The following is a 27,744-nucleotide window of genomic DNA, read 5'->3' on the forward strand; positions in this document are numbered from 1 at the left end:
GAGTGGGGAACCCTTTAGATGCAGGAAAGTGCAACAGAGAGATCATCTGGTTTTCAAGCAGAAAAGTTAGTGAGTGTATCACTGTGCAATTAAAAGACCCAATTTTTAGAAATTAATTTTCAAGAGTACATGCACATTACTCTGGGTGAACATACTGCAGTGAATTTAAAGTGGTGCATTGAAAGAAAAAAACACTTTCCAAAATCAAACTTTATATATGTATAGCAAATAAAATTATGGATTGTGAGTGCTGGAAATATTCATCAGCATAGCATGAGCCCATTCAACTAGATAGTTGCTAGCCTGGATTTAAAAAGATAAATAAGGGTGGCAAATAAAATCAAATTTAAAAAAAAAATACTGTTTTAAAGTTCCATAATTTAAATGTGTTTAAAGTAAATGTATTTTTTTTTACATTTTAAAAAATAACTTTTAACAGAAGTTGCATTGACATGGTTTAAAAAGCCTTCCAATAATCAAAGTTATATGAGCTGCCAAACATTTGCACCAAGGCCTAGTTGTTGCTGGCAAAACTATCCACTTTTCAATATGGCTTTGATAGTGAAAGCTGGAGTTTTAACTGATTTAGTTCGGACTGGTATCATGTCCGCACAGATCCTGTGGGCTGAAGATCCTGTTGCTGTCTGGTAATGTATGTTATTTGTCCTTTCACCTGCAAGGCCAAGATAGTTGTCCTAACTTTGAGAACAGCGCAGGAGTAAGTGCAAAGAGATCACTGGAGTATTATAGTCCGTCCATTCTGTCTGCTAATGTTTAATGTTCTTCTCTCAAAGTTGGCCTATTTAAATTTATTTGCAAACTCTTGTACTGGAACAATTGGGCTTCAAAATTACCTTCTGCCACTTCAATTTCTTCTGCTCAGCCACAAGTGCAGCAATATTCTCTCGGGCTACAGCTACCTCTGTTGGTTCCATGACATCAGACTGGTCATCTCCTGTGTCTGAATCTTTCTCACTATCTTCCTTGTTGTACACCTCCTTTCGATTCTCTTCTCTCCATTTTCTGGCTCTTCTTGCCTTTTCCTGTACCCAGCTGTAGGAATAAGAAGGTGACAGACCATAGATGGATTTGTTTACTGAAAAATTATTAAGATTTGGACAACATAGTTCACTCAATGCTACTTTACTGTGTATTCCACTGGCATCATTGGTTCAAGAAGGCAGCTCATCACCACCTTCTCAAGGGCAACTTGGGATGGGCAGAAATGCCGGCTTAGCTGGCGACACCCACATCCCGTAAATGAATAAATTAAGAAAAGAAATCTTTAAAGTGGAACTAAAATAGTGACTGTATTTTAGTAATGATCAGCTTTAATCTTTCCCTTTTCCCAGCCTATTCTCTTCTTAAATTATACGTACTATTCACTCAGAAAAGTAGGAGACAACCCATTATTTCTCCCTCCAAAATGTGCTGACTCCAAATGGGGTTTGATTCTGTGGGTGCGCTGCCTCTTTGATTGGCAAGTAACTCCTCAGTAACACGTAACAGGTACCAGATCAGTGACCAAGGGCAGCATTGTAACAATCCAAATAACCATTCACCAATGTTCACACATGAGCATAGGACAGTGAATACAGGACATGGATTTTCAATACAATTTGAAAATGACTTGATACGCTTAATGATTCAATCAAATCCATGAATAACATAATTGAAAGATTCAAAATGCAATTATCTCATTTGACACAAAGCTGGAAAGTAATTTCCCGCAGCACAACATTTCCCATATTTCCTTAACCATCAATGTAAGGTATTAATCTGATATAAATGGAGATACAGGAGAGACTACGGGTGCTGGAAAACTGGAGTGAAACACACACTAGATTGGAGGAATTCAACATGTTAGGCAGCATCTATGGAAGGGAATAAACATTCAACGCTCTGGGCTGAGACCCTCCATCAGGACTGGAAAGAAGAGGTCAGAAGCCAGAATAAAAAGGTTGGGGGGAGGGGGAGAAGCATGATAAGTAATAGCTAATAGGTAAATCCAGGTGAGAGGGAGACGGCAGGTAGGTGGGGAGGGGGAGAGAATGGGAATGGTGTAAGAATCTGCGAGGTGATAAGTAGAAGAAAAAGATGGAAACTGATAGGAGAGCACAGTGGAACATGGAATAAAGGGGCCAAGCTGGGGGGAACCAGAGGGATGGGCAGGTCGTGAGAGAGCACAAGAGGGGAAAGAAAAGAGTTAGAGGGACTGGTGGGATACGACCATAAAACATAGGTGCAAATTAGGCCATTCGGCAAATCGAGTCTGCTCCACCGTTCCATTATGGCTGATTTATTATCCTTCTCAACCCCTTTATCCTGCCTTCTTTAAATATATCCAATGACTTGACAACCTCCACTTTAAATATACCCAATGACTTAGCCAACATAGCCATCTGTGGTAATGAATTCCGTAAATTTACCACCCTCTGGCTAAAGAAATTCCTTCTCATCTCTGTTCTAAATGGACGTCCTTCTATTCTGATGCTGTGCCTTCTGGTTCTAGACTCACCCACTATAGGTAACATCCTTTCCACATATAATCTATCTAGGCTTTTCACTATTCCGTAGGTTTCAATGGGATTCTTCCCCCCCGCCCCACTTCATTCTTCGAAACTCTGGTAAGTACAGGCCCAGAACCATCAAGTGCTCCTCAAACATTAACCCTTTATTTCGTGGGATCATTCTGGTGAACCTCCTGTTGGCCTGAGTGAACGACAGGTTCAAATCAGTGAATTCGAACGAATCGAGGACAATGGAAGCAGGCTGACTAATTTGTCTTTGTTCTTGTCATGTGCTCTGGGATGGATGCTGCCATTTTGTGAAGACACTCTGTCCTCCATTTTGTGAGCTTGAATTGCTCGGCTTGAGCAGTATTTGACAGAAGACACAATGATGATCCAGGTAATCTGCTAGACTAGGGATCATTTCAAAATAAGTTATTTGTGAGATGTTCTTTGGTTGGATATAATGGCAGGTTTGCAAACGTTGCGATTGGTGTCTGCCTGGAGTGATTCGAGATGGTTGCTTCGGGTTAGCGATTCCTATTTTAGGTAACATATTTTTTCCTCCCTCTTTTACGGATCGCGCTTTTCAAACTTGGAAGACTAAGGGTATTTTATGGTTTTTGGATTTATTTTTAGATGGTTCCCTTATGTCTTTTGAACAACTATCTAATAAATATAACTTATCAGGAATACATTTTTTTAGATATTTACAAGTTAGAAATTTCCTAAGTACTATACTTTCTTCCTTTCCAATGCTTCCTCCTACATATATTTTAGATTCGATAATTAACCTTAATCCATGTCAGAAAGGTGCATCGGCTATGATTTATAATATTATTATGAAACTTAGGAAAGCTCCATTTGATAAGATTAGGGTAGATTGGGAACAGGAATTGGGGCTTACCATTTCTGTGGATGATTGGGGGCAGATTTTACAATTAGTTAATACTTCCTCTATTTGTGCTAAACATTCCCTAATTCAATTTAAAGTGGTTCATAGAGCACATATGTCCAAAGATAAGTTAGCGCGTTTTTACTCGCATATTAATCCTTTCTGTGATAGATGTTCGGGGCAGATAGCCTCTTTAACTCATATGTTTTGGTCTTGCCCTACTTTGGAAACTTTTTGGAGAGATATTTTCAATATTATTTCTAAGGTATTAAATATAGATATCTCTCCTCACCCTATTACTGCTATCTTTGGACTACCTAAAATTTCTAGTAATCTTTCCCCTTCAGCCCGTAGAATGATTGCATTTCTTACTTTAATGGCGAAAAGATGTATTTTACAACATTGGAAAGAGCTTAATGCTCCAACTACCTTTTTTTGGTTCTCTCAGACGATTTTATGTTTGAATTTGGAGAAAATTAGAAGTAACCTTTATGATTCTTCATTTAAATTTGAACAGATTTGGGGACCTTTTATTCGATATTTTCATTTAATGTAATATTTACCCTTCTTGTTTTTTTTTCACTGTTTTTAATGGAGGTCGGGATTGAGGACGTGATTTTAAGTTTAACTCTGTTTGGTTTCAAGTTAGCCCATTGCTTTGCCTTGCTTTTAGTTAGCTGCACGGTGGGTTTTTTTTTGGGGTTTTTTTTTCTTTTTTTTCCATTGATATATATAAAATTTAGTATATTATTATGTTATCTTGGTTTCTTATGCTTAAATTACATTGTTTGTAGTATTTTCTTTTTGGTATTGATATCTTTTGGAATTTTATTATACTTTAACATTGTACTAATGTTTATATGGCTTACCTTTTTTGTATACTTACTCAATAAAAAGATTTAAAAAGAAAGAAAGAGATGGTTGCTGATTGAGAACAACGAGCCACAAATTACCGACTGTCACTTGCTGGGAAGAGGGCAATAAATGAATGCTGGTTTGGAGCAGAGCCAATAACAAGGTGTTAAAGCTCAGACACATGACCTGTGGCCAATAACACTGGAATGCGATATTTGAATTGATAAGGAATGGATATAAAAGAGGACACTTTGTGTGTGCTGGCAGCGGTAACTTCAAAGAATAACCATCACAGATACAAGCAGGAGTGACCCTGCACAGAACATATGGTGAGTGAATCGGGACTACAAGGGACACCTGGCCAACGTAGACTCCTTTGACCAGGTAATACCTTTGCTATTCTTTGACTATTCAGGAGAGTCAGAGAAACTTCGTGGGTGTGCACACTGGGTATTTAGAATTCATGTACTTGTTAGTTTAGACAATACAGTAAAGGTACATGTCGCTAAATACAGATCTCTCTGTGCCTCTCTGATTATTATTACAGGGGTGTTTCTTATAACACTCCTCTGGACCCTCTCCAAAGCCAGCGCATCTGTTCTCAGATAAACGGCCCAAAACTACTCAAATTCTCCAAGTGTGGTCTGACCAGTGCCTTACAAAGCCTCAGCATTACATCCTTGTTTTTATATTCGAGTCCTCTTGAAATGATTGCTAACATTGCACTTGTTTTCCTTGCAACCTAAAAGTTAATCTTTAGTGAATCCTGCACGAGAACTCCTTGACCGGAGAAGGGAAAACAGAAAGGAGTGGAGAGACAGAGGGAGGTGTTTGCTGGAAGTTAGAGAAATTGTTATTGTGGTCAGCAGGTTGGAGAGTACTGAAATAGGGTATTATTTTATTTATTTAGTTACTTAGAAATGCAGCTCAGTAAAAGGCCCTTCTGTCCCGGTAAGCCTGCACTGACCAATGAAAAAAGTGACCAATTAACCTACATCTTTGGAATTTGGGATTTCTCCAAGGGTAGAAGTATCAAGAGGTAAAAGGCATGCATTCAAGATGAAGGGGCGGGGGGTGGGGAGAGAAATGTCAAGGCTCATCTTGCAAAGACAGTACTGTAGTAGGTACTTGGAATGGGCTGACAAGGGGAGTGGTGAAAGCAGATACTATGGTGGCCTTTAAGAAACTGTTAGACACACCAATATGTGGGGAGCAGATGGATATGGACCATGTACAGGCATAAGAGAATTATTTTAATTCAGCATCATGTTTGGCACAGCCGTTGTGGGCTGAAAGGCCCTTTTTCTCTGCTGTATCATTCTGAGTTCTACAACTTAATATGAGGTGTTTATCCTCCAATCTGCATTTAGCCTCAACTTGACAGTAAGAGGAGGCCATGGACAGACATGTGAGTGAAGGAATAGGAAATGGAATTTAAATGGCTGGCCACCAGGAGATCCTAGCAAGGGAACGAGGGGGACCCTATCCCTGTTATGCCAGGGGCCAGGAATGGGACTAGGGAAGATGTACGGGAAATGGAATTAGGGAATATATATGGGAAATAGAGGAGATACAGGCAAGGGCTCAATTGATAGCACTGGAGGGGAAACCTGTTTTCTGATAAAAGGAGGACATCTTGGACATCCTGGAATGGAAAACTTCATCATGAGAAAACTGCAGCAGAGACAGAAGAAGTGAGGGAAGGGAATAGCACTCTTCCAAATGACTGGGTGGGAAGAGATGTAGTAAAGATAACTATGGGAGTCAGTGGGTTTGTAAAATATGTCACTGATAACCTGTCTCCAGAGAGATCAAGAAAAAGGAAAGAGTGGTGGAGATGAATTTGAGAGCAGCATGGAAGTTGCTGATGAAGATGATGAAATTTGGGAGCTCAGCATGGGTGCAGGACACAACACCAATGCAGTCATCAATGTAGTGGAGAAAGAGCTGGGCAGCATTACTGGTGTATGTTTGGAACATGAATTATTCCTGGTAGCCAGCTGAAAGTCAGGCATAACTGGGGCCATGCGAGTGCCCATGGCTGCATCTTCGGTCTGGAGAGTGGGAGGAGACAAAAGCGAAGTAGGTGAGGGTGGGTATCAATTCTGCCAGATGAAAGAGGGTGGTGGTGGAAGGGAACTAGTTAGGTCTGTTATCGAGAAAGAAGCAGAGAGCCTTGGGACATTCCTGATGGGTGATGTAAGTGTACAGGGACTGGAGATTCATGGTGTAAATGAAGCAATCAAGCTGGGGAATGGAAAGTTGTTGAAGTGGTAGACAGCATGAGAAACGTCATGGATGTAGCTTGGAAAGGACTGAACCAAGGGGGATAAAATGGAGTTGAGGTATGAGGACATGGAGTCTATATATCTGTCAGCATCACTATAACAATGAACTACCATTGATGTCAAAGGGTTTAAACAATAATTATTGTTACAATAATTGTTGTTTATTTCAAAAACTTTGATAATGTAATTTATTTAACTGGTTGAACTCACCTGAACTGGAAAAACTTTTTAGACTTATCTTCTTTGTTCCTGATTCAAACATTTTACCTTACTGTATCCTTTTCATTCCTGTTTTTGGTACTTGTATCTGTTTGGTTATTCACTCTTGTGGAGAAAACAACCAGGAGATTATGAAATGCACTTACTCTGCAATAGTTAGTAGGTGTCTGGATGTATCAACTTGAATTTGCATGTTATTGCTGTCCAGTTCCAACAGGTTGCGCCGAATTTCCATCTGTTCCCGAAAGGCAGTGATTAAATGCTCACGGAGCCTCTCCATCTCCCGTCTATCATACCGAGATGAATGAAACTGAACTTCAGCTGGAAGAGCAAAAATGGAATAAAAATAAGTTTGTGTGCTGAAACTTAGGAAAAACTATTGTCCACGCATTGCATCCACCAATTACCATGGTCATTACAGTCTCTATTTTAACAGAGAAACTACTGCTTACAAGCTTATTATCAGATCAACACGTATTTCTCAGCTCCTAAAACTTATTTTGTAAACTTACCTATGATGAGCAGGCCCAGACCACTTAAAAGCATGGGGTGGATGGTCTCCAGTGGTATTCAAAAAGGGCTTGGGAATTTCAATACCCTGTCTGCTTGTTACAGAACCTTACCTAACTGCTTGAAATGGTCACTCAGTTAAAATAAGGGCCCACGTTTCAATATATCACAACAAGCATTTGGAGCTGCTGCTCCTAAATACTCAAATTCTACATTGAAAATTACCACCCTTAATTTCTTTACTCGACACATATCTACATGGTAGTTAAAGGAACATCACTAGTCTTCATCTGTTTTTCCACTAATTCACAATTCAAACACTTCCTTTAGGAACAAGGGACAGATGGCAAATAATGTTTAAATACAAGATAGGCAGAGTGTTGCTACAGGGATGCTTCACTAATGTAAAAATTATATTTGTGCACAAAATTTATGGATTAGTTATTATATGGGATTTTCCACAGATAAAGAGAATTACTCATGGCAAGTTGACAGATTACAGGAGAAGAACAGAGTATCTGTTTACAACTTTAGAACGTACTCTTCAGATTGACCCATTCACCTTGAACATTGCGTATGTCAGCTTTATCATTTTTATTTTGTTGTATTCGTTGTGTGTCTATCTTCTTCTTCAGACGATGGATTTCACTGCGCAGGTCGGAGATGATATTGGTATACTGAGCAATGTGGTAGGACACGTTCATCAAATTGCGCTTTACCTAGTAAATGAAATAAGGAGCACAGGCAATGACTGGGCGACTCTTACTCCAGAAATAAGAACAAACTTGACAAGATTTCCAAGTACTGCATCTACAATAAATTAATTCCTTCTCATACCATGGTCAAATTCAAATCATTGTTCTTTGTGGTAAGTTGCCACATCTTACTTTTATTTCTTTGTTACTTTTATTTTCTTAGTTCCAGATGAGAAAAGTAATGTGATTAACTGAACATGATGTATACCATGGGTGTGAAACAGCTGCTGTCCCTAATTTGGCAAAAATGACAAAAACTTAGCCAATCTGTAAAAAAAACAATATTATATTAATGTGCCAATTTCATGTTAAAAGCTTAATGATCATTCAAGATAAATTAACCTCTTCTTTATAGCCATGGCTAGGATTTTGAAAGTTGTTTGATTTTAGATGTATTCACTATTAATTGCATTGTTAGATGTTGATCAATCTGCTGTAAGCTCTGTTAATTATTAATGGATGTGTTGTAAATTTGCATCAATATTGTGAGTTATTTTGAGCAAGAAATAAACTAGTAGGAACTAGTGGAACTAAACTAGTGGAACTTAGTAGGTAGTAGCATTTGTGGAGGCAAGAAGATAAACTGATGTTTTGGGCTGAGACCCCACATCTGTCCAGATGCAGGGTGTCAACCTGAAACATTGAACATTTCTTTGATTGCACTGATGTTGCTTAACCCAGTGAGTTTCTCTAGCAGTTTGTATTTCGGTCTGTTTTGTCTCCAAGTGTGGTTACATATGGTCAAAATGCAAGTACTCCACTACAGAGAAAGAGAAATAGGCTTGGTTTCCATTTTATGCAGTTATAGCCCCCAATTTTGCAGGTGAATTGTGTGCTTAATATCTTTTGCAAAGAGGTTGCACTTCAACAATCTAAATATTTACTCAAGTGATAAATGACAGAGGAATATTGAAATTGAACATCTAATAACAAGATGAACACAATTGGCGTTGGAGCCATGCTGGTTGGAGTGGACGATTCAGAAGGGAGATAACGGAACGGAGGAATTCCGATGCCCGTCCTCCTTACCCGAGTGCGAGGGTGGATCGCCTAACGTGAGGTTGAGAAAGGCTTCTTTGGCGGTGAAATCCCGGTCCAAAGTGAATTGTCAGGCAGCGTGCTCTAGGCCTGGAGCGAATCACCGTGGCAAGGCCAGGGTCCTAACTTAAGGTATAATACACTGTTTGGACAATCTAAATGCTGACCCAGATAGACTGGAAAGGCAGGGTTTTGAGAGTTGGGCAAGCTGGCCCTAGGCGCCGAGCCAATTTGGAGAGATTGAGAACAGCTTCTCTGACAGTAAAATCTAGGCCCAGAGCAATTCACTGCGGCAGGGCCCGGTTCCTAGTGCGAGGTTTGGACTATTTAAACTCTGGCCCAGATAGTCTGGGTACTCTCTCTGTGACACTAAGGCTATGAGACTGCCTCCCACTGCTGTGCTTTGTGTCTGCGAACTATGCTGCGACCTGCCCTGCTAATATGATGAACTGAATACAAAGGCTTTGGGCCTACTCTGGGCCTTTGAACTTAAGGATTCTATTTGGTTCGGAATGCGATTGTTGGTGCTCGTTTCTATTGTTTGCATAATTGTTTTGTTTTTTTCTGTTTCTCTGGGGGCACTCGGGGCTGGTCTCACTTTTTAAAACTGAGTTCTTTTGGGTTTCTTGTTTTGTGACTACCTATTAAGCAAACAAATCTCAGGGTTGTATAGTTTATACATTTGCTGATAATAAATGCACTTTGAAGATGGATATTAAGAAAGCAAAGGGAGGAAGAAATCAATTAATTGAGCTTCTTTCATAACCAAAAATCCAGGAGTGATGGAGGGTAGATGGATTGGAAAACTGAAACCAACCAATGCACAATAAGGTCCCGTGAAAATTTAAGTAACTGTGACTTGATCATCTCTTTTGGCGATGTTGGTTGAACCATATATTTTGGGACTTACAAAACACTCTACTGCTCTTCTTTGCATTTCACCTTGAGATCTGTTACGCGTATTGGTAGAACAGATGGGCTGTTGGTTTAATGTCTTATCCATAATGTGTCATCTAAAATATGACAGCCTTCCCTCAATCTGACATTAAAATGTATTCGAGCAAGTCCAATCAGATTGGTCAACTATTCACCCCAAGTACTTGGCTAAGACAAAACAGTACACATAAAAAATGCTGGTGAACGCAGCGGGTCAGGCAGCATCTCTAGGAAGAGGTACAGTCTACATTTTGGGCCGAGACCCTTCGTCAGGACTAACTGAAAGAAGAGATACAAAGAGATTTGAAAGTGGGAGGGGGAGGGGAAGATCCAAAATGATAGAAGACAGGAGGGGGAGGGATAGAGCTGAGAGCTGGAAAGTTGATTGGCAAAAGGGATACGAGGCTACACGTTCCAAGGAAGGATATATGGCTGTAGTAGCGAGTCTGAGTCAAAATGTGGTCGAAAAGTTGAAGGGCCGAAGAAATTATAGATGGGGAGCAGTGAGAGAGGGTTTCACTAAACTCCCGTCAAAGAGAAGATTTAAATTTTCTGTGTAGGCCTCACTAGAAGAGGCTTTGCAGTAGTGAATTTAAAAATGCAAACACGAGGAAATCTGCAGATGCTGTAAATTCAAGCAACACACATAAAAAATGCTGGTGAACGCAGCGGGCCAGGCAGCATCTATAGGAAGAGGTACAGTCGACATTTTGGGCCGAGACCCTTCGTCAGGACTAACTGAAAGAAGAGATAGAAAGAGATTTGAAACATTGCGTTTATTGTGAGCTCTGGGACAACCCTGTGGTGCTGATGGATTGTTTCTGGTGTCCAGAGGTGTTGCAGTGTCTACCATGGATTTCCCAGCTCTTGAATAAGAATCTGCCTGCTGTAGCTGTGTCAGCCTAGCCCATGGCAACTACCACACTCTCATTGAAATGAATGAAAAGAAAGCGCAACCAGAAGAATAGCAAGTAGACCTTTCTATTTTCCTTAATTCAGTCAATTCAAACGAATTTAATATTTTTGGAGACATAATTATTTAATAGCTTGATTTTAATATTCTTGAATATTTTTGAATGAACTTCAAAATCATTTACTATATTCAGCTTAAATGGCTATTTTGACAGCTACCGAGTCTGGGAGCCTGTGCAGGGCCTCATTCTTCAGCTGGAAACTCGGCTTCCAGGGGAAGACTTCATCCGGGACCACCATAATCCAGGGATAGGCCACTGGTCAGGTCAGCTAGCTCAGCAGTCAGTTGAATATTCAAGCCTCTATATTCAATTCTATGAAATCAGCTTAAATCCTCTAATTCAGAGTCAAAAATACCACCCTTGAGGTGACCCTGATGCCTATTAAGTCATCTTTCATATCAACCTTTGTCTAGTTGTGTATTCAGCTCTGACGTTAAAAAAAGCACGATTCATTAAATAATTTGTTAAATATACATACTTCATGATTGTGGCAGCATCATTATGTTACTGCAGTTATGATGACATCATTTTCACAGTTATCACAATACCTGATTGAATGCTAGTTGCCCATGGAGTTCATCACAATAGCACTGTGTTATAAATAAGTTTGGATAATGTCACTGAATGTGAGCAGGTTATAGATTTTAAATGCCTGTATCAGATCTACATCAAAACACAATCCCACTCTATAATTTAATATGTAATATAAAAATGACAATATTTAAAGACTTAAAATATTTTAAACTGTTGCATTGGTATTTTGCTCTTACTCTGGTCTTAATGTTTTTGGCACGGTCTGCGTAAGTGAGAGTATTTCGTGACTCTTCAAAGGAGCTGCTGGCTGGACTGATGTGAGCGATCATTACAGTCCTGCTGTTCCCACCCAGTGAGTCCTGCCATCAAAGGAAGAGAAACAGTGAGTAACCGAAACCCACTGCTTGCCTGTTAGTGACATTTTTTCTGAACGCAAGAGGTCTCAGAAGGCTGAATATTATAAATATAATTAGAAAGAAAATCATTGTTATTTAATTGCAAAATGTCTAAATTTAAGGCATGATCTTTAGTTACAATTTACCTTGCTCTCAGTAACTATGTCAGATCTATCCTGGAAAAGCTGAAAGTATCCCTAAAGCACTGAGGGAAAGTGTTTCATTCGGTAAGGGGAAGTGTTTCATCATTTGCATGCGAGCACTCGCATACCTTCAGTAACCGTGTCAGCTTGCTGTCTCGGTAATTGACGTACTTATTCCCTCCCTTCTCGCTCAATGCATTGATGCAGTTTCCAAGTGCCAACAGTGAACGGTTGATGTGTGCTCCTTCCTTCATTCGCTTTCCACGGTTCTGTGTCTGAGAAATTGCAGAGAATTTTTTTTGAAAAGAACGAGTTTATTTTGAACTGGAACAAAGGCCTAGACAAGAGATCAGCACAGGAGCGTGACATCAGCAGGGCGGTCTTTGCTGCACTGCCTAAAGATGAAGGCAGTGGGCTAAGAAGGCTGCTTTCTGTTTTCTCTATACTCTCTTTGCATCCAGTGGATATTTCCATTCTTCAAATGCCCTCTGAATAGTTAACCTTTAAAGGTCCAGATTTTTCTGGCATCTATGCCAATGTACACTCTAGTTAACACTTGCAGAGATATAGACCATCGTGATCCAATGACCAGTTCACCAAATAAAATGTCCCTGGGACCCAGTGGAAAAATTAAACCTGCCGCAGATTCTGACCCAATGTAGTCGTTGTCCTTCTCTGGCAGAAAATCTGTAGCTGTACGGCGTTTGCTCTTACCATAAGAGCTACACTAGGTTTGGTAGGGCTACCCGATGCTGAGAAAATAACTTTTAAGGAACAGTCATGCAGTAGAACTCTAGGAAGGAAACTGGTGCAGCATGATAGTGCTGGAGGTGATGCAGAGGAGACCCAGTGGAACGCCAGTCTGGACTGGAGGATTTTAAATGGTGGAATCAAATGCAACATTTTCAGAAGCATTTCTACAGACACTTAAACAGGCAAGGCAGAGAAGGATACTCAAGAAAGGGGTGGACAAACTTGGGCTGTTTACTCTGGAGCACCAGAGGCTGAGGGGCAACATGATCACAAAGGTCAGGAGAGGCAAAGACACGATACATAGTCTTTTCCCCAGGGTGGAACTGTCAAATACTAGAGGTCCCAGCATTAAGGAGAGAGAAGAGACAGAAAAGGAGATGGTAAGTTTATTTTAGCACAGAATGGTAGGTGCCTGGAATACATTGCCAGTGGAAGCAATGGAAGGCAATATTAGGAGGCATTTAGACAGGTACATGATGAATAAGCAGGGAAGTAAGGGATTATAGACCATGTGTAGGTACAGTGTCATTTAAATTGTCATCATGGTCAGCATAAAGATTGTGGGCCAAGGGGTCTGTTCTATGTCCTAGATGGTCATATGTTCTATATGGTAAGTGTAGTTGGCAAAATGATCAGCATGAATATGATGGGTAATAGGGCCCATTCCTGCCCTGTATGATTCTATGACTCTAAATCAGTCTTGCCTTGCAGAACACCAGTTGCAAAAGAGAAAACAGCACGTTAAAAAAGAAAATCACTTCCATTTAAAGTTAATCAATCTAATATTTTAATTGGTTTTTCCTCACTTCTGATGACCAAAAACATTCAGACCAGTTCTCTTTTTAGAGAACTGAGCAAGTCTTTTCAGCAATTTTTCTAAAATAAACCTATTTTATAACCACTAGATGGTGCATTTGAACCAGAGAAAGCAGCCTGCTCCTTCATTCTCTTAACACTGACACAACAGTACAGTTACAGAGATTAGCTCCAGCATTATGTTAAAAAATTGCTTAAATCAATACGTACTACAATCTAAATATTAAAATATTTAACATAGGAAAGGATATCTTCCTGCCTTGGCATGTAGTCATCATGTTTAAACAGGCAGAGTTATAATTGCTGGCTCTGAGATTCAATAGAACTTAAGGCAGCATTATATAATTTAGAAATTAAATTGGCATTGCGTAAAACCCCAGTTGGTAATAACACACATTAGCACTGTAGTTCATTGCAAGACGATTTCAAAAATATAGCAATGATGGAATAGATACACCACTGTGAACAAACAAGTAATATGAACAGTGTGCTTATCAGCAGATGCTCGGTCTAAATCATGTGCAAACATTAACTCCTTTTGCCCACATTAAATGGGACTAGTATACATAAGTATGATTGACATAGACATTAGCTTGATTCTGTTCTGTACAAAGCCGTGGCTTTAATTGGAAGAATGAAAACCATTAACAACGTTGATAACCATGGTTACCTGGTAACTTCTTGACAAGTCTTTGCAGGATAGGAACCAGGAAAAATATCATAGATTATAACTTCTGTTAGAAGTAGAAATGGGTTTTTTTTAGGTGTAAAAGATAAACATTTTTTTCCTAAAATCTTTATTTCTACCACTTTCGAGTGTTTCAGCTGTGGCTCATTTGGTAGTACTCTTAGCTCTGATTCAGAAAAATATTGAAAATGATCTATGATCATTATTCTACATTGACTTTTCAATCCACTTTATGCAATTTTTCTTCACTCACTGCTCTTTCATTTGGAAATTTGTGTCACAGAAGGCAATGGTCATGCCATTAAATCTTCAAGAAGGAGGTACAGTAGATATATTTCTGAAATCTGAGAACATCAAGGGATATGGGGAAAATAAAGGAATATGGTACAAACACGAGGAAATCTGCAGATGCTGGAAATTCAAGCAACACACACAAAATGCTGGTGGAACGCAGCAAGCCAGGCAACATCTCTAGGAAGAGGTACAGTCGACGTTTCGAGCTGAGACCGTTCATCAGGACTAACTGAAAGAAGAGATAGTAGGAGATTTGAAAGCGGGAGGGGGAGGGGGAGATCTGAAATGATAGGAGAAGGCATCCCTCCTCCTCCTGTCTTCTCCTATCACTTCAGATCTCCCCCTCCCCCTTCCACTTTCAAATCTCTTACTATCTCTTCTTTCAGTTAGTCCTGACGAAGGGTCTCGGCCTGAAACGTCAACTGTACCTCTTCCTGGAGATGCTGCCTGGCCTGATTAATTTTTCTCACACTGTTCTTCACAGAAGTTCACTGCACTGAGTTTCATACATTTCAGCATGATAAATTTAGAAATATTTCATTAGCTATAATGGGTTTTGGGACATTTTGAAACAGATGTACAAGATGTAAGGTAAAGGTATATCTTTATTTTTAACTATAGTGCAATTCCATGAACTCTGAAGACCCACGTGTACCTTGTTACTAATCACAATATTGTACTGATGCTGAAGATCCAGAGCAATGTACAAAAAAATGCTGGAGGATCTCAGTAGGTCAGGCAGCATCGATAGAAATGAATATACAATCGACATTTCAGGACAAGGCTCTTCATCATTCTTCAGTCTCGGCCCGAAACATTGATTGTTTATTTCTCTCCGTAGATGCTGCCTGACCTGCTGAGTTCCTCCTGCATTTTGTGTGTGTTGCCTTGTTAATAATATTTGGATTATAAAGGAGTTTGGGGGAGCATTAAGGGCATGATAACTTGCCTCATTATATATCCACCTATCATCAAAGGATAGATTGTCGTTAGGATCAGAAAGTCTGACAGAATCTGCAAAACCTGGTTATAATGTGTTGACCACTGCTCTGCAAGAAATTAACTCAACTGCAGTTCACATTGAAGAATACATGCTTAACAAGATGTGACTATTTTCAACTAATCTAAAAGCAAACAAAACAAACAAAAAGCAGTTTAAAACCAAAGCAAAACGCTGCAGTGATTAGCAATCTGTCGTCAAGTCAAACTCCCTCATTTCATCCTCTCCACCACCTGCTGCTATTATCATTTTATTATCCATCTATTTTTCTCCATGGTAGTTTCCACATTCTTAGATATATTAGTTCTTGTAAAATAATAAGCCAACTACAATTGGAGGATTCATATTTTTCCATTGCAATTGATACCTACTGTAAACTCTGAGAAATTCACCTGGGATAAATCCACTACTACGAAAGAGATGACATCCAGTGATATATACAAACAAATACTTTTGCAAGGACTAACTTTCAGATAGTGCTTTCCAGCTTGATAACATCCTTCAGGTATACATTCTCTTCCAAGTGGATTGAATTCACAAACTGCTGGCTACTTAGCTGATAAACCCCAAATTATTCTTAGGGAACTGAGGACCTGAGCCCTTGCCCTTTAATATGGCCTTTCCAAAGACGTTAGTGGACTTGTTACAGCAACTTAATACTGGGGTCAGAGAAGATGGATTCAGAGCCACTTTGACAAATGGATTTCTGACCTCATATCCATCATTGTTGTTCCTTTTCGCACCTTGAGGCACATTCGGCGGCATTTTTGCCATTTCCGTAGTACTTGACTGCATCTTACGAGGCCAGGTTGCTAACTTGATGCTCAACCCAGCACAGATGGAAAGAGTGCAAGGAGCCGGTCGGATTCAAACTCAGGACCATTCATCTCGAATGCTGATGCCACTACACCATTTGGCCGGCTTATCCAATATTGCTAAAGTTAAATTGCCAAATAAAAAACTCACAAAAATATATTTATTTTTTAAAAAATTCCAGAGTTTACTTGTTCCTGAATTCTGTTTATCACCAGAATGACTTAAATTGTTTCACAGTAATAGATTAATTGATTATATTTGGCAGATAGAAATTCATTTTTAATTATCAAGCCTGAATACTTATTTTACCACCTCAAAATCTGTCTTTAAATTCCTCCATCAATACAACCATAAGCTAAAGAGCAATGCATCACTGCATGCAAGTTCTTTTCCAAATATTTTAGCATTACTTATCCCTGATCCCTGCTCTGTTTAATTCTTGTTCTCCAATGATTTCAACTAGGAACATTCTATGAACATCAATTAAAAACAAGAAAGCAGTAAAAGCTTTTATACAATTTCATATGAAGTTAAAAACAAAAGCTGGGGCAGTATGATGGTGTAACTAGTAGAGTTGCTGCCTCACAGCAGTGCAGACCCAGGTTTAAAAGCATAAAGCATAGGAGCAAAATTAAACCATTAGGTCCATTAAGTCTGCTCCACCATTTCAGCATGGCTGATTTATTATCCCTCTCTACCCCATTCTCTTCCTTTCTCCCCGTAACCTTTGACACCCTGACCAATCAAGAACCTATCAACCTCCACTTTAAATATTTCTAATGATTTGGCCTCCACAGCCATCTACAGCAATGAACTCCACAGAATCACTACACTCGAGCTAAAGAAATTCCTCCTCATCTCTGTTCTCAATGGACATCCCTCTATTCTGAGGCTGTGTCCTCTGACCCTAGACTCTCCCATTACAGGAAACATCTTCTTCACATTCACTCTATCTAGGCCTTTTAATATTCAATAAGTTTCAATAAGATCCCACCTCTTTCTTCTAAATTCCAGTGAGTACAGGCTCAGAGCCATCACACTCTCCGCATACGTTCACACTTTCATTCCCTGAATCATTCTCGTGAACCTCCTTGTGATCTTTTCCAATGCTAGCATATATTAACTTAGATAAGGGACTTAAAACTGCAAACGATACTCCAAGTGCAGTCTGACCAATGCCTTATAAAGCCTCAGCATTGATTCTTTGCACTTATATTCGCATTCTCTTGAAATGAATGCTAAAATTGCAGTCGCCTTCCTTACCACCAACTCAACCTGCAAATTAAGCTTTAGGGAATCCAGCATGAGGATTCCTAAGTCCCTTAGTACCTCCAATATTTGAGTTTTTTCCTCATTAAAAAAAAGTCTACACTTTTATTCCGATTTTTCCAATATGTCTGTCTTTCTGCAGACACACTGCTTCCTCAACACTTCCTGCCCCTCCACCTGCCTTTGTACTGTCCACAAATGTGGCCATAAAGCCATCAATTTCATCATCCAAATCATTGACATATAACGTGATAAGAGTGGTCCCAAACTGACCACTGTAGACCACCACTAGTCACTGGCTGCCGAACAGAAATGCCCCCCTTTGTTCTCACTATTTGCCTCCAGCCAGTTAGCCAATCTTCTACCCATGCTAGTACTTTTTCTGTAAATGCCATGGGCTCTTATCTTGTTAAGCAACCTCATGTACGGCACATTGTCAAAGCCTTTTAAAAATGCAATTAACAACATGCACTGACTCTACTTTATCTATTCTGTTGTTATTTCTTCAAAGAAGTCTGGCAGATTTGTCAGACAAAATTTCCCCTGAAGGAAAAAGGACTAATTTCAGCCTATTTTATCATGTGCCTCCAAGTAACCTGAAATCTCATCCTTAATAAAGGCCTATATAACTGGCCTATATTCTCCTTTCTTCTGCCTCTTAAAAAGTGGAATGACATTTGCAATTTTCCAGTCTTCCAGGACCATTCCAGAATCTAGTGTTTCTTGGAAGATCATTACTAATGCCTCCACAATCTTCAGCTACCTCTTTCAGAATCCTGGGGTGTACACCATTTGGTCCAGGTGACTTATCTATCTTCAGACCTTTCAGTTTCCCAAGAACCTTCTCCCTAGTAATAGCAACTACCCTCTTCTGCCCCTGACACACTCGAATTTCTAACACATTCCTAGTGGCTTCCAAAGTGAAGACTGATGCAAAATACTTATTAATTTTATCAGTCATTTCTTTGTAACCCATTATTACATCTCCAGTATGGTTTTACAACAGTCCAATGTCCATTCTCATCTCTCTTTTTCTCTTTGTAGACTTGAAAATTTTTGGTATCCTCTTTTATATTACTGGCTTGTTTACCTTCATATTTCATCTTTTCTCTTCTCATGGCTTTTTAGTTGGCTTCTGTTGGTTCTGAAAAGCTTCCTAATCCTTTAACTTTCCACTAATCTTTTGCTGTATTTTATGCCCTCTCTTTTGCTTTTATGCTGTCCATGACTTCCCTTGTCAGCCACAGTTGCCTCATCCTTCCTTTAGAATACTTCTTCATCATTAGGATCCTGTGCCTTCCAGAAATTCCAGCCATTGTTGTTCTGCCATCATCCCTGCTAGTGTCCCCTTCCAATCAACTTTGGCCAGCTCTCTCTCATGCCTCTGTAATTCCCTTTATTACAGTATAATACTGATAACATCAGACTTTAGCCTCTCCCTCTCAAACTGCAGAGTGAATTCTATCATACTATGTATGATCACTGCCTCCTAAGTTTTCCATTACCTTAAGCTCTCTTGGATGACCTGGGCTGACCTTGGATGAGTTTGCATACTCTTGTTGTGACTCTGTAGGATTCCCTCCTGTGTTCTGTTTTTAACCCGTATCCCAAAGACATGTTCACAACTCTATTTCTGATATTATTGTCAATAACACCTCTATTTACTCTCATATTTCATATTAAGGTTGAGCATATCAATATTGGCTTTGCTACGAAGTGTGAGTCTATGAAAATCTCTTCAAACATATCCCCCATGTGAACATTTCAACTTAAAGATTTTTTTTGATTTTTTCCAATAACTCTCATGTAGATCTATAATGCCTTAACAACAAACTTGTAGGAAATAAATATTCTTAGGAATATTATGGTGACATACCTGTGAAGCTCTCTCAGAACCCGCAAGATCAATCATGAACAGGCGTCCGATTCGTACCTCCTGCAAAATGTTCTTGATGCGACTCTTCTGTCTAACTGTCACCTGGAGGACAGCATGAGATCGAGAGGAGGTTTTGTTGGCTGCTGTGGGTTCCTGTGTTCTCTGCTTGTTCCCTTTCATCAGAAGTTGCATTATCTGCCAGAAAGAAAGGCTGAGTATGCATCATGTAGGTAGTATTTCTTGTGTTTGCTTGTCCCACAAAATTAGCCAATCTGAGCTAAAACAGTGGCATATAATAATAACTGAAAATCACACTGAACAACCTTGAATATTGAACTTCTATTTATTTTCAGCATTTGGACAGTTCTTCATTGTAATGTAGTTAATTACGTAGCCAAGGTGGCACAGTGGAGCTGTAGCTGACACTGCTCTTTGCAGTGCCAGGGACTCAAGTACAATATTAACCTTGGATCTGTCTCTGTCCCACATCAGTGTCTGCCGTGTGCTCTAGTTGCCTCCCCCACCCCAAAGAAATGCTGGTGGGTTAATTGGCTCTTGTAAATTAGCCTTTTGCCTAAAATAATGACAAGAAGAGTCAAAGGGAATTTGATGGGAGAGGTGAAAGGTTGCAGAGTATAAGGGCATAAGGCGACAAAAAAAAGGGTTATTGCTCTGTTTGCTGGCCAGAATTGATGGGTCTAGGAGTGACTCGTTATAAGATTAAGACATCATACTCATTCTGAACAAGGCATTAGTTATTTCGGGTTCTATTAAGACCATGAACTATTTCACTATTTGCTTCCTACCATAATCATGCCCTTCAATTGCTTCAATAATGGCAATGATAACAAGTACTTATCTTTACAGTAAAGTACTATCATAACAAGTGTCTGCATGATAACAGGCACTTAAGTGGAAATACTGATCCACTGAAGTGATTTTGATATGCATCTGCTGGAAAACAGAGCCTAATGTTTTTGATCTTTTACCCCCTTCAAATTACGAGGGGAAAAGGCTTATTTGACTTTTTTTTAATATTTGAAAGTGAACAGGTAAAATAGTTTCAGGTAGGGAACATATTAAACTATTGAATGCCATCAGATTCTTCTAATTAATAGAACTTGATCACGAAAAGGTCAGACACAAAGGTGTAGAAATCGATGTGCTTAGCCGTGTTCATTTCAGTTTGAGATGTCTGAACATCAGTTATTTGTGATTCGAACATGACTGGCCACCCCGCTAACTGCCTTTTCCTAAAGCTCCCTTCTGGAAAGTGCTATAGGACTATTAAAACAAAACATCTTCACGCCGTCTAAAAAATTCCTTCCTTGAGGTAGCCAATTTGATCAACCATTCTAGTCACCCTGCCATCCCCATCTATCTATTACCCCCAACACAGCATTGCACTGTAGACACTTCCACCTACTTTTTATAATGCTGTTTACTTTGTAAATACATGCTGGTATTTATCTATTCATGCACATTTTGTTCCATATCCATCCTTTAACCTCTAACTTTATTAAATTTTTAAATTTATATATAATCTTTACTTTTTATGTAATTCTTTTTTCTTTATAGTTATTGAGTGTTGTTTTTGTTGCATTGTCACACCCTGACCAACACATCACAGCAAATTCCCAATACATGTAAATGTATATGGAGAATAAAGTTGATCCTTGATCCTTTACCCCTGATTTCTGGGGTTTATCTTACTTTGGAAATTCAACCGGGCATTTCTGGTCACATACAACACTGGGAAATGATGCAAAAATATGTGAATCATTATGTTGCAGCTTCATCTTAGAAATTCGGTCACATGCGTCTATCTTCCCTGAGCCGGTCTCAGCCCGGGGTTGGGAACCTTTTTCTGAATCAACCCCTCGCCTTCCTGCCTTACTCACCCTCATAGCCCCTTGTCAACTGCAGACACTTTAAACCATTTTTTATAATGTATACCCTCATAGTACATTTACTTTGTCCACTGTTAGCACCCCTGACACTTTGAAATTTGGTCTGATTTACAATTTCCCAGTCACTCCTGACTCAGGCTCTGACTTCCGCGCCTCTTCCAGCTCCAGTTGCACTCCAACCCCTGACTTCTGACCAAGGTTCTTGTCATTTCTCTCTACCTTTACTGCAGCTCTCTGCTGACGATGATTCCAGAATTATTCAAAACTGTTCTATTTGCAGAGCACGAAGAAAAATGTGAAGGAAAATTGCCATTAGATAGCACCCAAACGTGCCATCTCGCCAGATTACACTCAACCTACTTCAGAGTGCAATGCAGTCATATGTAATGCATCTCCTGTTGCATAGATCATTATGCTAAATGTTTCTGTAGCATATCATCAGAGAGATTAGTTTTGTACACTGATGATCCAGAAAATAATGCAATAACCATTACATCACTGTGCATTTACTCATGAAGCCAGTAAAATGTTATGACAGTATGAGCCTTTAAAAAGCTTTTTGTTGATTTACCTGCTGACCTCAATGATCTAACTGAACTGGTTTTGACTGACAATTGTTGCTTTGTTATTGCAGCTTCAGTAAAACGAATGATATGTATTTAATGCCAGGTGTTAAATGTAATATTTGCAGCAGAAGCAAATTAAACCACAGACAGAAAACCTGTAAAGTTAGTAGCTAACATCCATTACAAGCCTTGTGAGCACCACAGCTACCTTGACTACTCTTCATCTCATCTTGCTTCCCTTAGTCACTCTACTCTATCGGTCTAATTCCCCTCCCTGTCTTATTTGCTCTAATGTTAAGACGTTCCGAACAGGTGGCTTTGTGGTGTCTTCTTTCATTCCAGTTATGCCTCCACCAGAGGCATATGCTTCTGCTCCCAACCTTTCTCCTCCAGGACCAAACAAGGAAAGAATTCCCCTGTCCACACATTGCAACCCTCCAGCCTCCACATTCAACCAGTGGCTCCATTTCATTCGGAGTTTCAGGAGTTTTGGTATGTCACCAAAAATCCTTACAAATTTCTATAGGATTTCTATAGATATGCTGCAGACAGCATTCTGACGTTGCATCAGAGGCTGGTATGGAGAATCAGAATCAGGTTTAATATCACCGGCATATGTTGTGAGATTTGTTTTGCAGCAGCAGTACAGTGCAATATGAAAAAATTACAAGTTGCAATGAGAAATATATTAAAACATAATAATAAAATACATTAAAAATTATATAAACCTTAAAAATATTAAAATATACATTGCAATATATAAAACTATAATTTACAATAAGAAATATATATACCATATAGATAAATTAAATAAGTAAACCTTATGTTATGTCTCAGTCTAAATGTGCAATGTGCAATTTATAGTAATTTATAATAAATAGTGTGCACAACTGGATAGTCAACATAACATAGAAATACAGTTGTGTCAGTATGAGTTATGCAGACTGATGGCCTGGTGGACGAAGATGTCCCTGAACCTGTTGGTCCTGGCTTTTATGCTGTGGTACCATTTCCAGGATGGTAGCAACTGAAACAGTTTGTGGTTGGGGTGAATTGGTTCCCCAGTGACACACCTGTCTTTGTTATTGTCCTGAATATTGGGAAGTTCACAGCTACAGATGTGCTGGGCCGTCCACACCGCTCTCTGCAGAGTCCTACGATTGAGGGAAGTACAGTTCCTATACCAAACAGTGTTTCAGCCAGACAGGATGCTCTCAATTGTGCCCCTGTAGAAAGTTCTTAGAATTTGGGGGCCCACACCAAATATCTCCAACTGTCTGAGGTGAAAGAGGCACCTTTGTGCCTTTTTCACCACACAGCCAGTATGTACAGACCACGTGAGATCCTCAGTGATATTTATGCCGAGGAACTTAAAGCTGTTCACCCTCTCAACCCCAGATCCATTGATGACAATAGGGGTTAGCCTGTCTCCGTTCCTTCTGTAGTCCACAACCAGCTCCTTTGTTTTTGTGACATTGAGGGAGAGGTTTCCATCTCAGAACATCTGCGATCTGTTTCCCTTCCTCTGCCAATAACCGGTATCTCTTCCATTTTCCAGACATCTGCCCTCATCCCATTTTCCTGCTGCCATAACAAGGATAGAGTTCCCCTTGTTCTTACCTACCACACCATGAGCCTCTGCATCCAGCAGAACTTCCACCATCTTCAACGGGATCTGCTACTAAATACATCAGGGGTCCCCAACCTTTTTTGCACCACGGATCAGTTTAATATTGACAATATGCTTGCAGACCGGCCGATGGGGGGGCGGGTGTGGGGGGGTGTTCAAGTAGGGTTGCCAACTTCCTCACTCCCAAATAAGGGACAAAAGTAGCAGTCAAATACGGGACACTTGAGTTTACCCCGAGAAAGACTACCATGACCATGAAGCCTTGCGCGGCACCTGTGTACGCATGCGTGTATGTGCCAATTTTTTTTTCTACATATCGGTTTTGGCTTAATCTTCCCAATTCTACTAAGTGAAACTACACTGTACATACATTATTTCTACTTTATATAGGCTGTGTATTTATCACATCATTCCTGCTTTTAGTGTTATTGTTATTATGTCAGTGTTATTTTAGGTTTTATGTGTTATTTGGTATGATTTGGTAGGTCATTTCAAGTTCAACAGTGCGTGACAGGGAATGAGGAAAGGTGCAGCTGACTCATATCGTTTCATACCGCCAAATCATATTGTTTCCTCGCGGCCTGGTAGCACATGCTTTGCGTCTCGGTACCGGTCCGCGGCCCGGTGGTTGGGGACCACTGAAATACATCATTACCTCCCCCTACCCACTACTCTTAGCTTTCTGCAGGAATTGTTCTCCCCATCGCAAGTGACCCACCTGCCCATTCACCATCTCCCTTATCATTATTCAGGGCCTCAAAGAGTCCTTCCAGGTGAGGCAACACTTCACCTACAAGTTTGTTGAGGCCACCTACTGTATCCAGTGCTCCAGTGCAGTCTCCTCTGCATCGGTGAGACCCAAAATAGATTGAGGGAACACTTTGTCGAGCACCTTTGCTACGTCCGCAATATTTCCATTTCCATTCTAACCTGTCAGTCTATGGCTTCCTCTACTGCCACGATGATTAGGTTGGAGGAGCATCACCTCATATTCCATCTGGGTAATGGCATGAACATTGATTTCTCTAACTTCTGGCAATTTATCCCCACCCCCCTTCATTTCCATTCCCCATTGTGGCTCACCCCTTCCCTTCGCTTCACCCGCCTATCACATCCCTCTTGTGCCTCTCCCCCTTCCTTTTCTCCCATGGTCCAGTGTCCTCTCCCATCAGACTCCTTCTTCTTCAGCCCTTTACCTTTCCCACCTCTCATCTCCCAGATCAGCACTTCATCCCACTCCCTCCCCCACCTTCATCAATCACCTTCCCCTCCCCCTAACTTCTTATTCTGGCTTCTTCCCCTTCCAGTCCCAATGAAGGGTCTCAGCCCAAATGACGATTGTTTATTTCTTTCCATAGATGCTGCCTGACCAGCTGAGTTCCTCCAGCATTATGTGAGGAGCATCATATCACACGAAACCCAGGCAACCTGTTCCTAGTCTATACCTTCACAGTATGGTCCGGGTCAATTTTGACCCGGCCCAAGAATCCCCTTATAACAAGTGTCTATACCAAATTTTGAACCACAGATCTATTTAGAATGTATAAATAGCCTATCTGACATTAATAAATGGGTGATTAATCCTTAATTAATCTTTCAGAGATCTAAAATCCATTTCAATAGATACGGGTCAAATTTGACCTGGAATAGCCTCAATGTACAAAAATTTGTAGCACCAGCACAAAAGTATAACATTTTTTAATATTTTAATTTTTGCATGTTTTCGGTCACTTTAGGAAAAGTCATCAAATTTCAGGCAAAAAGAATGACATTTAGGGTGTTTTTATTGCTGTCAAATGTCAAAACGGGTCAAATTTGACCCGAACAGTATGTAAGGAATAATATCCGGAGATAACATGCATTGCTTTCCTTTTCTTTCACTTTTACTTCATCAAAAAAAATTATCAGCTCAGTCCATCCTACTTTCTAATGTTCCCTAAGTTCTGTTATTGCTTCTAAGAAGTTTTCCTACAGTTCAGATTGAACATAATGGTTTGTGCTTGTGTTGCACCCTAACTTGAACAAAGGGCATAACATTTGCCTTTTTTCCTATCTCCTGGCACCTTGCCTGTACTTTGAGACTGGAAAATTTAAACAAGTCCTTCTGTGACCTCCACTTCCACATCCCTCAGTACAAGTTAAGGTTTAATTGCCATACAACCATGAATTCAGCCAAATGAAACAGCATTACTCCAGGGCCAAGGTGCAAAACGTGGGACCATCGGTTACACACTACACAAGGAACCTAGCACATATAAGATCAATAAAATAGAAGATATCAGTAAAATACAGTCCAACAACAGAAATATAGTCTAAGACCGAGTTCATGAATATTGCAGAAAGCTGCTGTCGAATACAATACAGCTGGTCTTTGGCTGAGCAAACACTGGGGGGCAGCACCAACTCCAGCATGGATGCCACACTGCATGTGATGGATATTATCTATGGATGCTTCACATCCAGAATTGTTCATGCTGTGTTTAGAGCACAGACTTCTTTATCAGTTTTCATGATAAATATTATCTCTATAACCCTACCTTCTTCAGATCCTCCTCAGGTTATGACTTATGGATGGTCTGTACATACAAGTGAACAGGCTGTTCAGACTGGCAGGATGGATTTGTCATTCACCTTCCGCTGAGTGGTAATGGGAGATCTCTACATATGTATGTTCTCTTCTGACTTACAAACAGTTTTCAGAAACAGAATTCTATTGTAACCTGGGAGCTGCCTGTACTGACATCTTGAAAGTGTCCCCTTTCTTTGTAAAGTACCATCTTAATATTCGAAGAATGCCTTCTGTTTATTTGCAATGTTTACTTCCTTTATTATACTACTACTACTACGTCGACTCAGGCCTAGGGGGCCAGCGTCGGGCACAATGACGGACTCTCCACTTCTCCCTGTCCCTCATCAGTGTGTTCAGTTCATCTACATTAGCCGCGCCGCTGTCTCCTCGGAGCGTGTTGACCATAGTCTTGGGAGGGCACCCAGGGTTCATCCTCCCGTGCTTGGGCTCCCACATGATGACTAGGCTGGCAGGTAGCTCGGGGTGGCATAGACAGTGCCCCGCTAGTTGCAGTCTTCTCGCCTCGATTTTAGTGGAGAGCATCGGTAGGTTGTTATAGAGCTCGACGTTCGTCATGTGCTGTTGCCAACTCACATCAAGAGCCATCCGGAGCATTCATGTATAGCAACCATCCAGAGACTTTCGCATCATCTTGGTGAGTGTCCATGTCTCGCATTCGTATGTGAGAATGGACTCTGTGACTGCTATGGAAATCCTCTTTTTAAGCCCTCTGGTCAGGTTCGACTTCCAGATTTTCTTCATATCGTTCATAGCCCTCCAAGCCACCGCCTTCCGTATCCTTCTCCGAACTCATTATTCTTGACCCGAGGTACTTGTAGTCAAAGACTTTCTTAATGGTATCATTCTCTATGGTCTTGAGAGTACCTTCGTCGCAGTTAAACGCCATGTACTCTGTCTTTTTATTATAAGTTATATGTTAAGTATTATGGTGCCTACAGAAAACTTCCAGATTTCCCTTTGTCAGTAGTGATTCTCTTCTCATACTTTCTCTCCCTCTGCTTGCCTTATTTTCCTTTCCACTTCCCCTCTCAGCTTTCTTCATTCTGCCTAACGCTGAATGGAGTTAACAACATTCCCTTTTTTCTTTCATCATCTCCTTTGTCTCCAATGCCAAGCAGATATCTTAATAAGAAATCAAAGTAAACATTCGTACTTTACCTCTTTGGCATTAATGGTTGACACTTCAGTGATTCCTGCAATCTGGATTCCTCCCTTCGAATCCTCTCGTAGATCTAAGAAGCCAGATAACGGATTCAGTAAATCCCGGATCATCTCATTATAAATCTGTGGGAAAAAAATGAAATCAATAAGAATATTAGAAAGTCTCAATTTTGATCCTTCAATCTTAACTGAGAGGAGATAAGGTGGTAACAAAATGGGAAAAGTTTGGCCCTCTTTTTTTGCACTCTACCTTCTCAGGAGAATTTTGAATGAGGAGACATGTAGCTACAAGACTGAGAGTGGTCTCTTAGAATTGCAGTGCT

At 40.1% G+C, this 27,744-nt stretch overlaps 1 protein-coding gene across 1 annotated transcript in view; it reads right to left on the reverse strand.

Moving 5' to 3' along the window:
* The window catches only part of kif19 (kinesin family member 19), a 202,999-nt gene that overhangs the window by 33,983 nt on the left and 141,272 nt on the right, over positions 1–27,744 (reverse strand). The window contains exons 6-12 of the mRNA XM_063030788.1: positions 27,419–27,544; positions 19,565–19,759; positions 12,181–12,327; positions 11,751–11,873; positions 7,840–7,996; positions 6,914–7,088; positions 855–1,053 (exon numbers count right to left, since the gene is read on the reverse strand). Of these exons, the coding sequence (XP_062886858.1) occupies positions 855–1,053; positions 6,914–7,088; positions 7,840–7,996; positions 11,751–11,873; positions 12,181–12,327; positions 19,565–19,759; positions 27,419–27,544 (1,122 nt within the window). The remainder of the gene's footprint in view (positions 1–854; positions 1,054–6,913; positions 7,089–7,839; positions 7,997–11,750; positions 11,874–12,180; positions 12,328–19,564; positions 19,760–27,418; positions 27,545–27,744) is intronic.

This window comes from Mobula hypostoma, chromosome 22 (assembly GCF_963921235.1).
Source record: "Mobula hypostoma chromosome 22, sMobHyp1.1, whole genome shotgun sequence".
NCBI lineage: Eukaryota > Metazoa > Chordata > Chondrichthyes > Myliobatiformes > Myliobatidae > Mobula > Mobula hypostoma.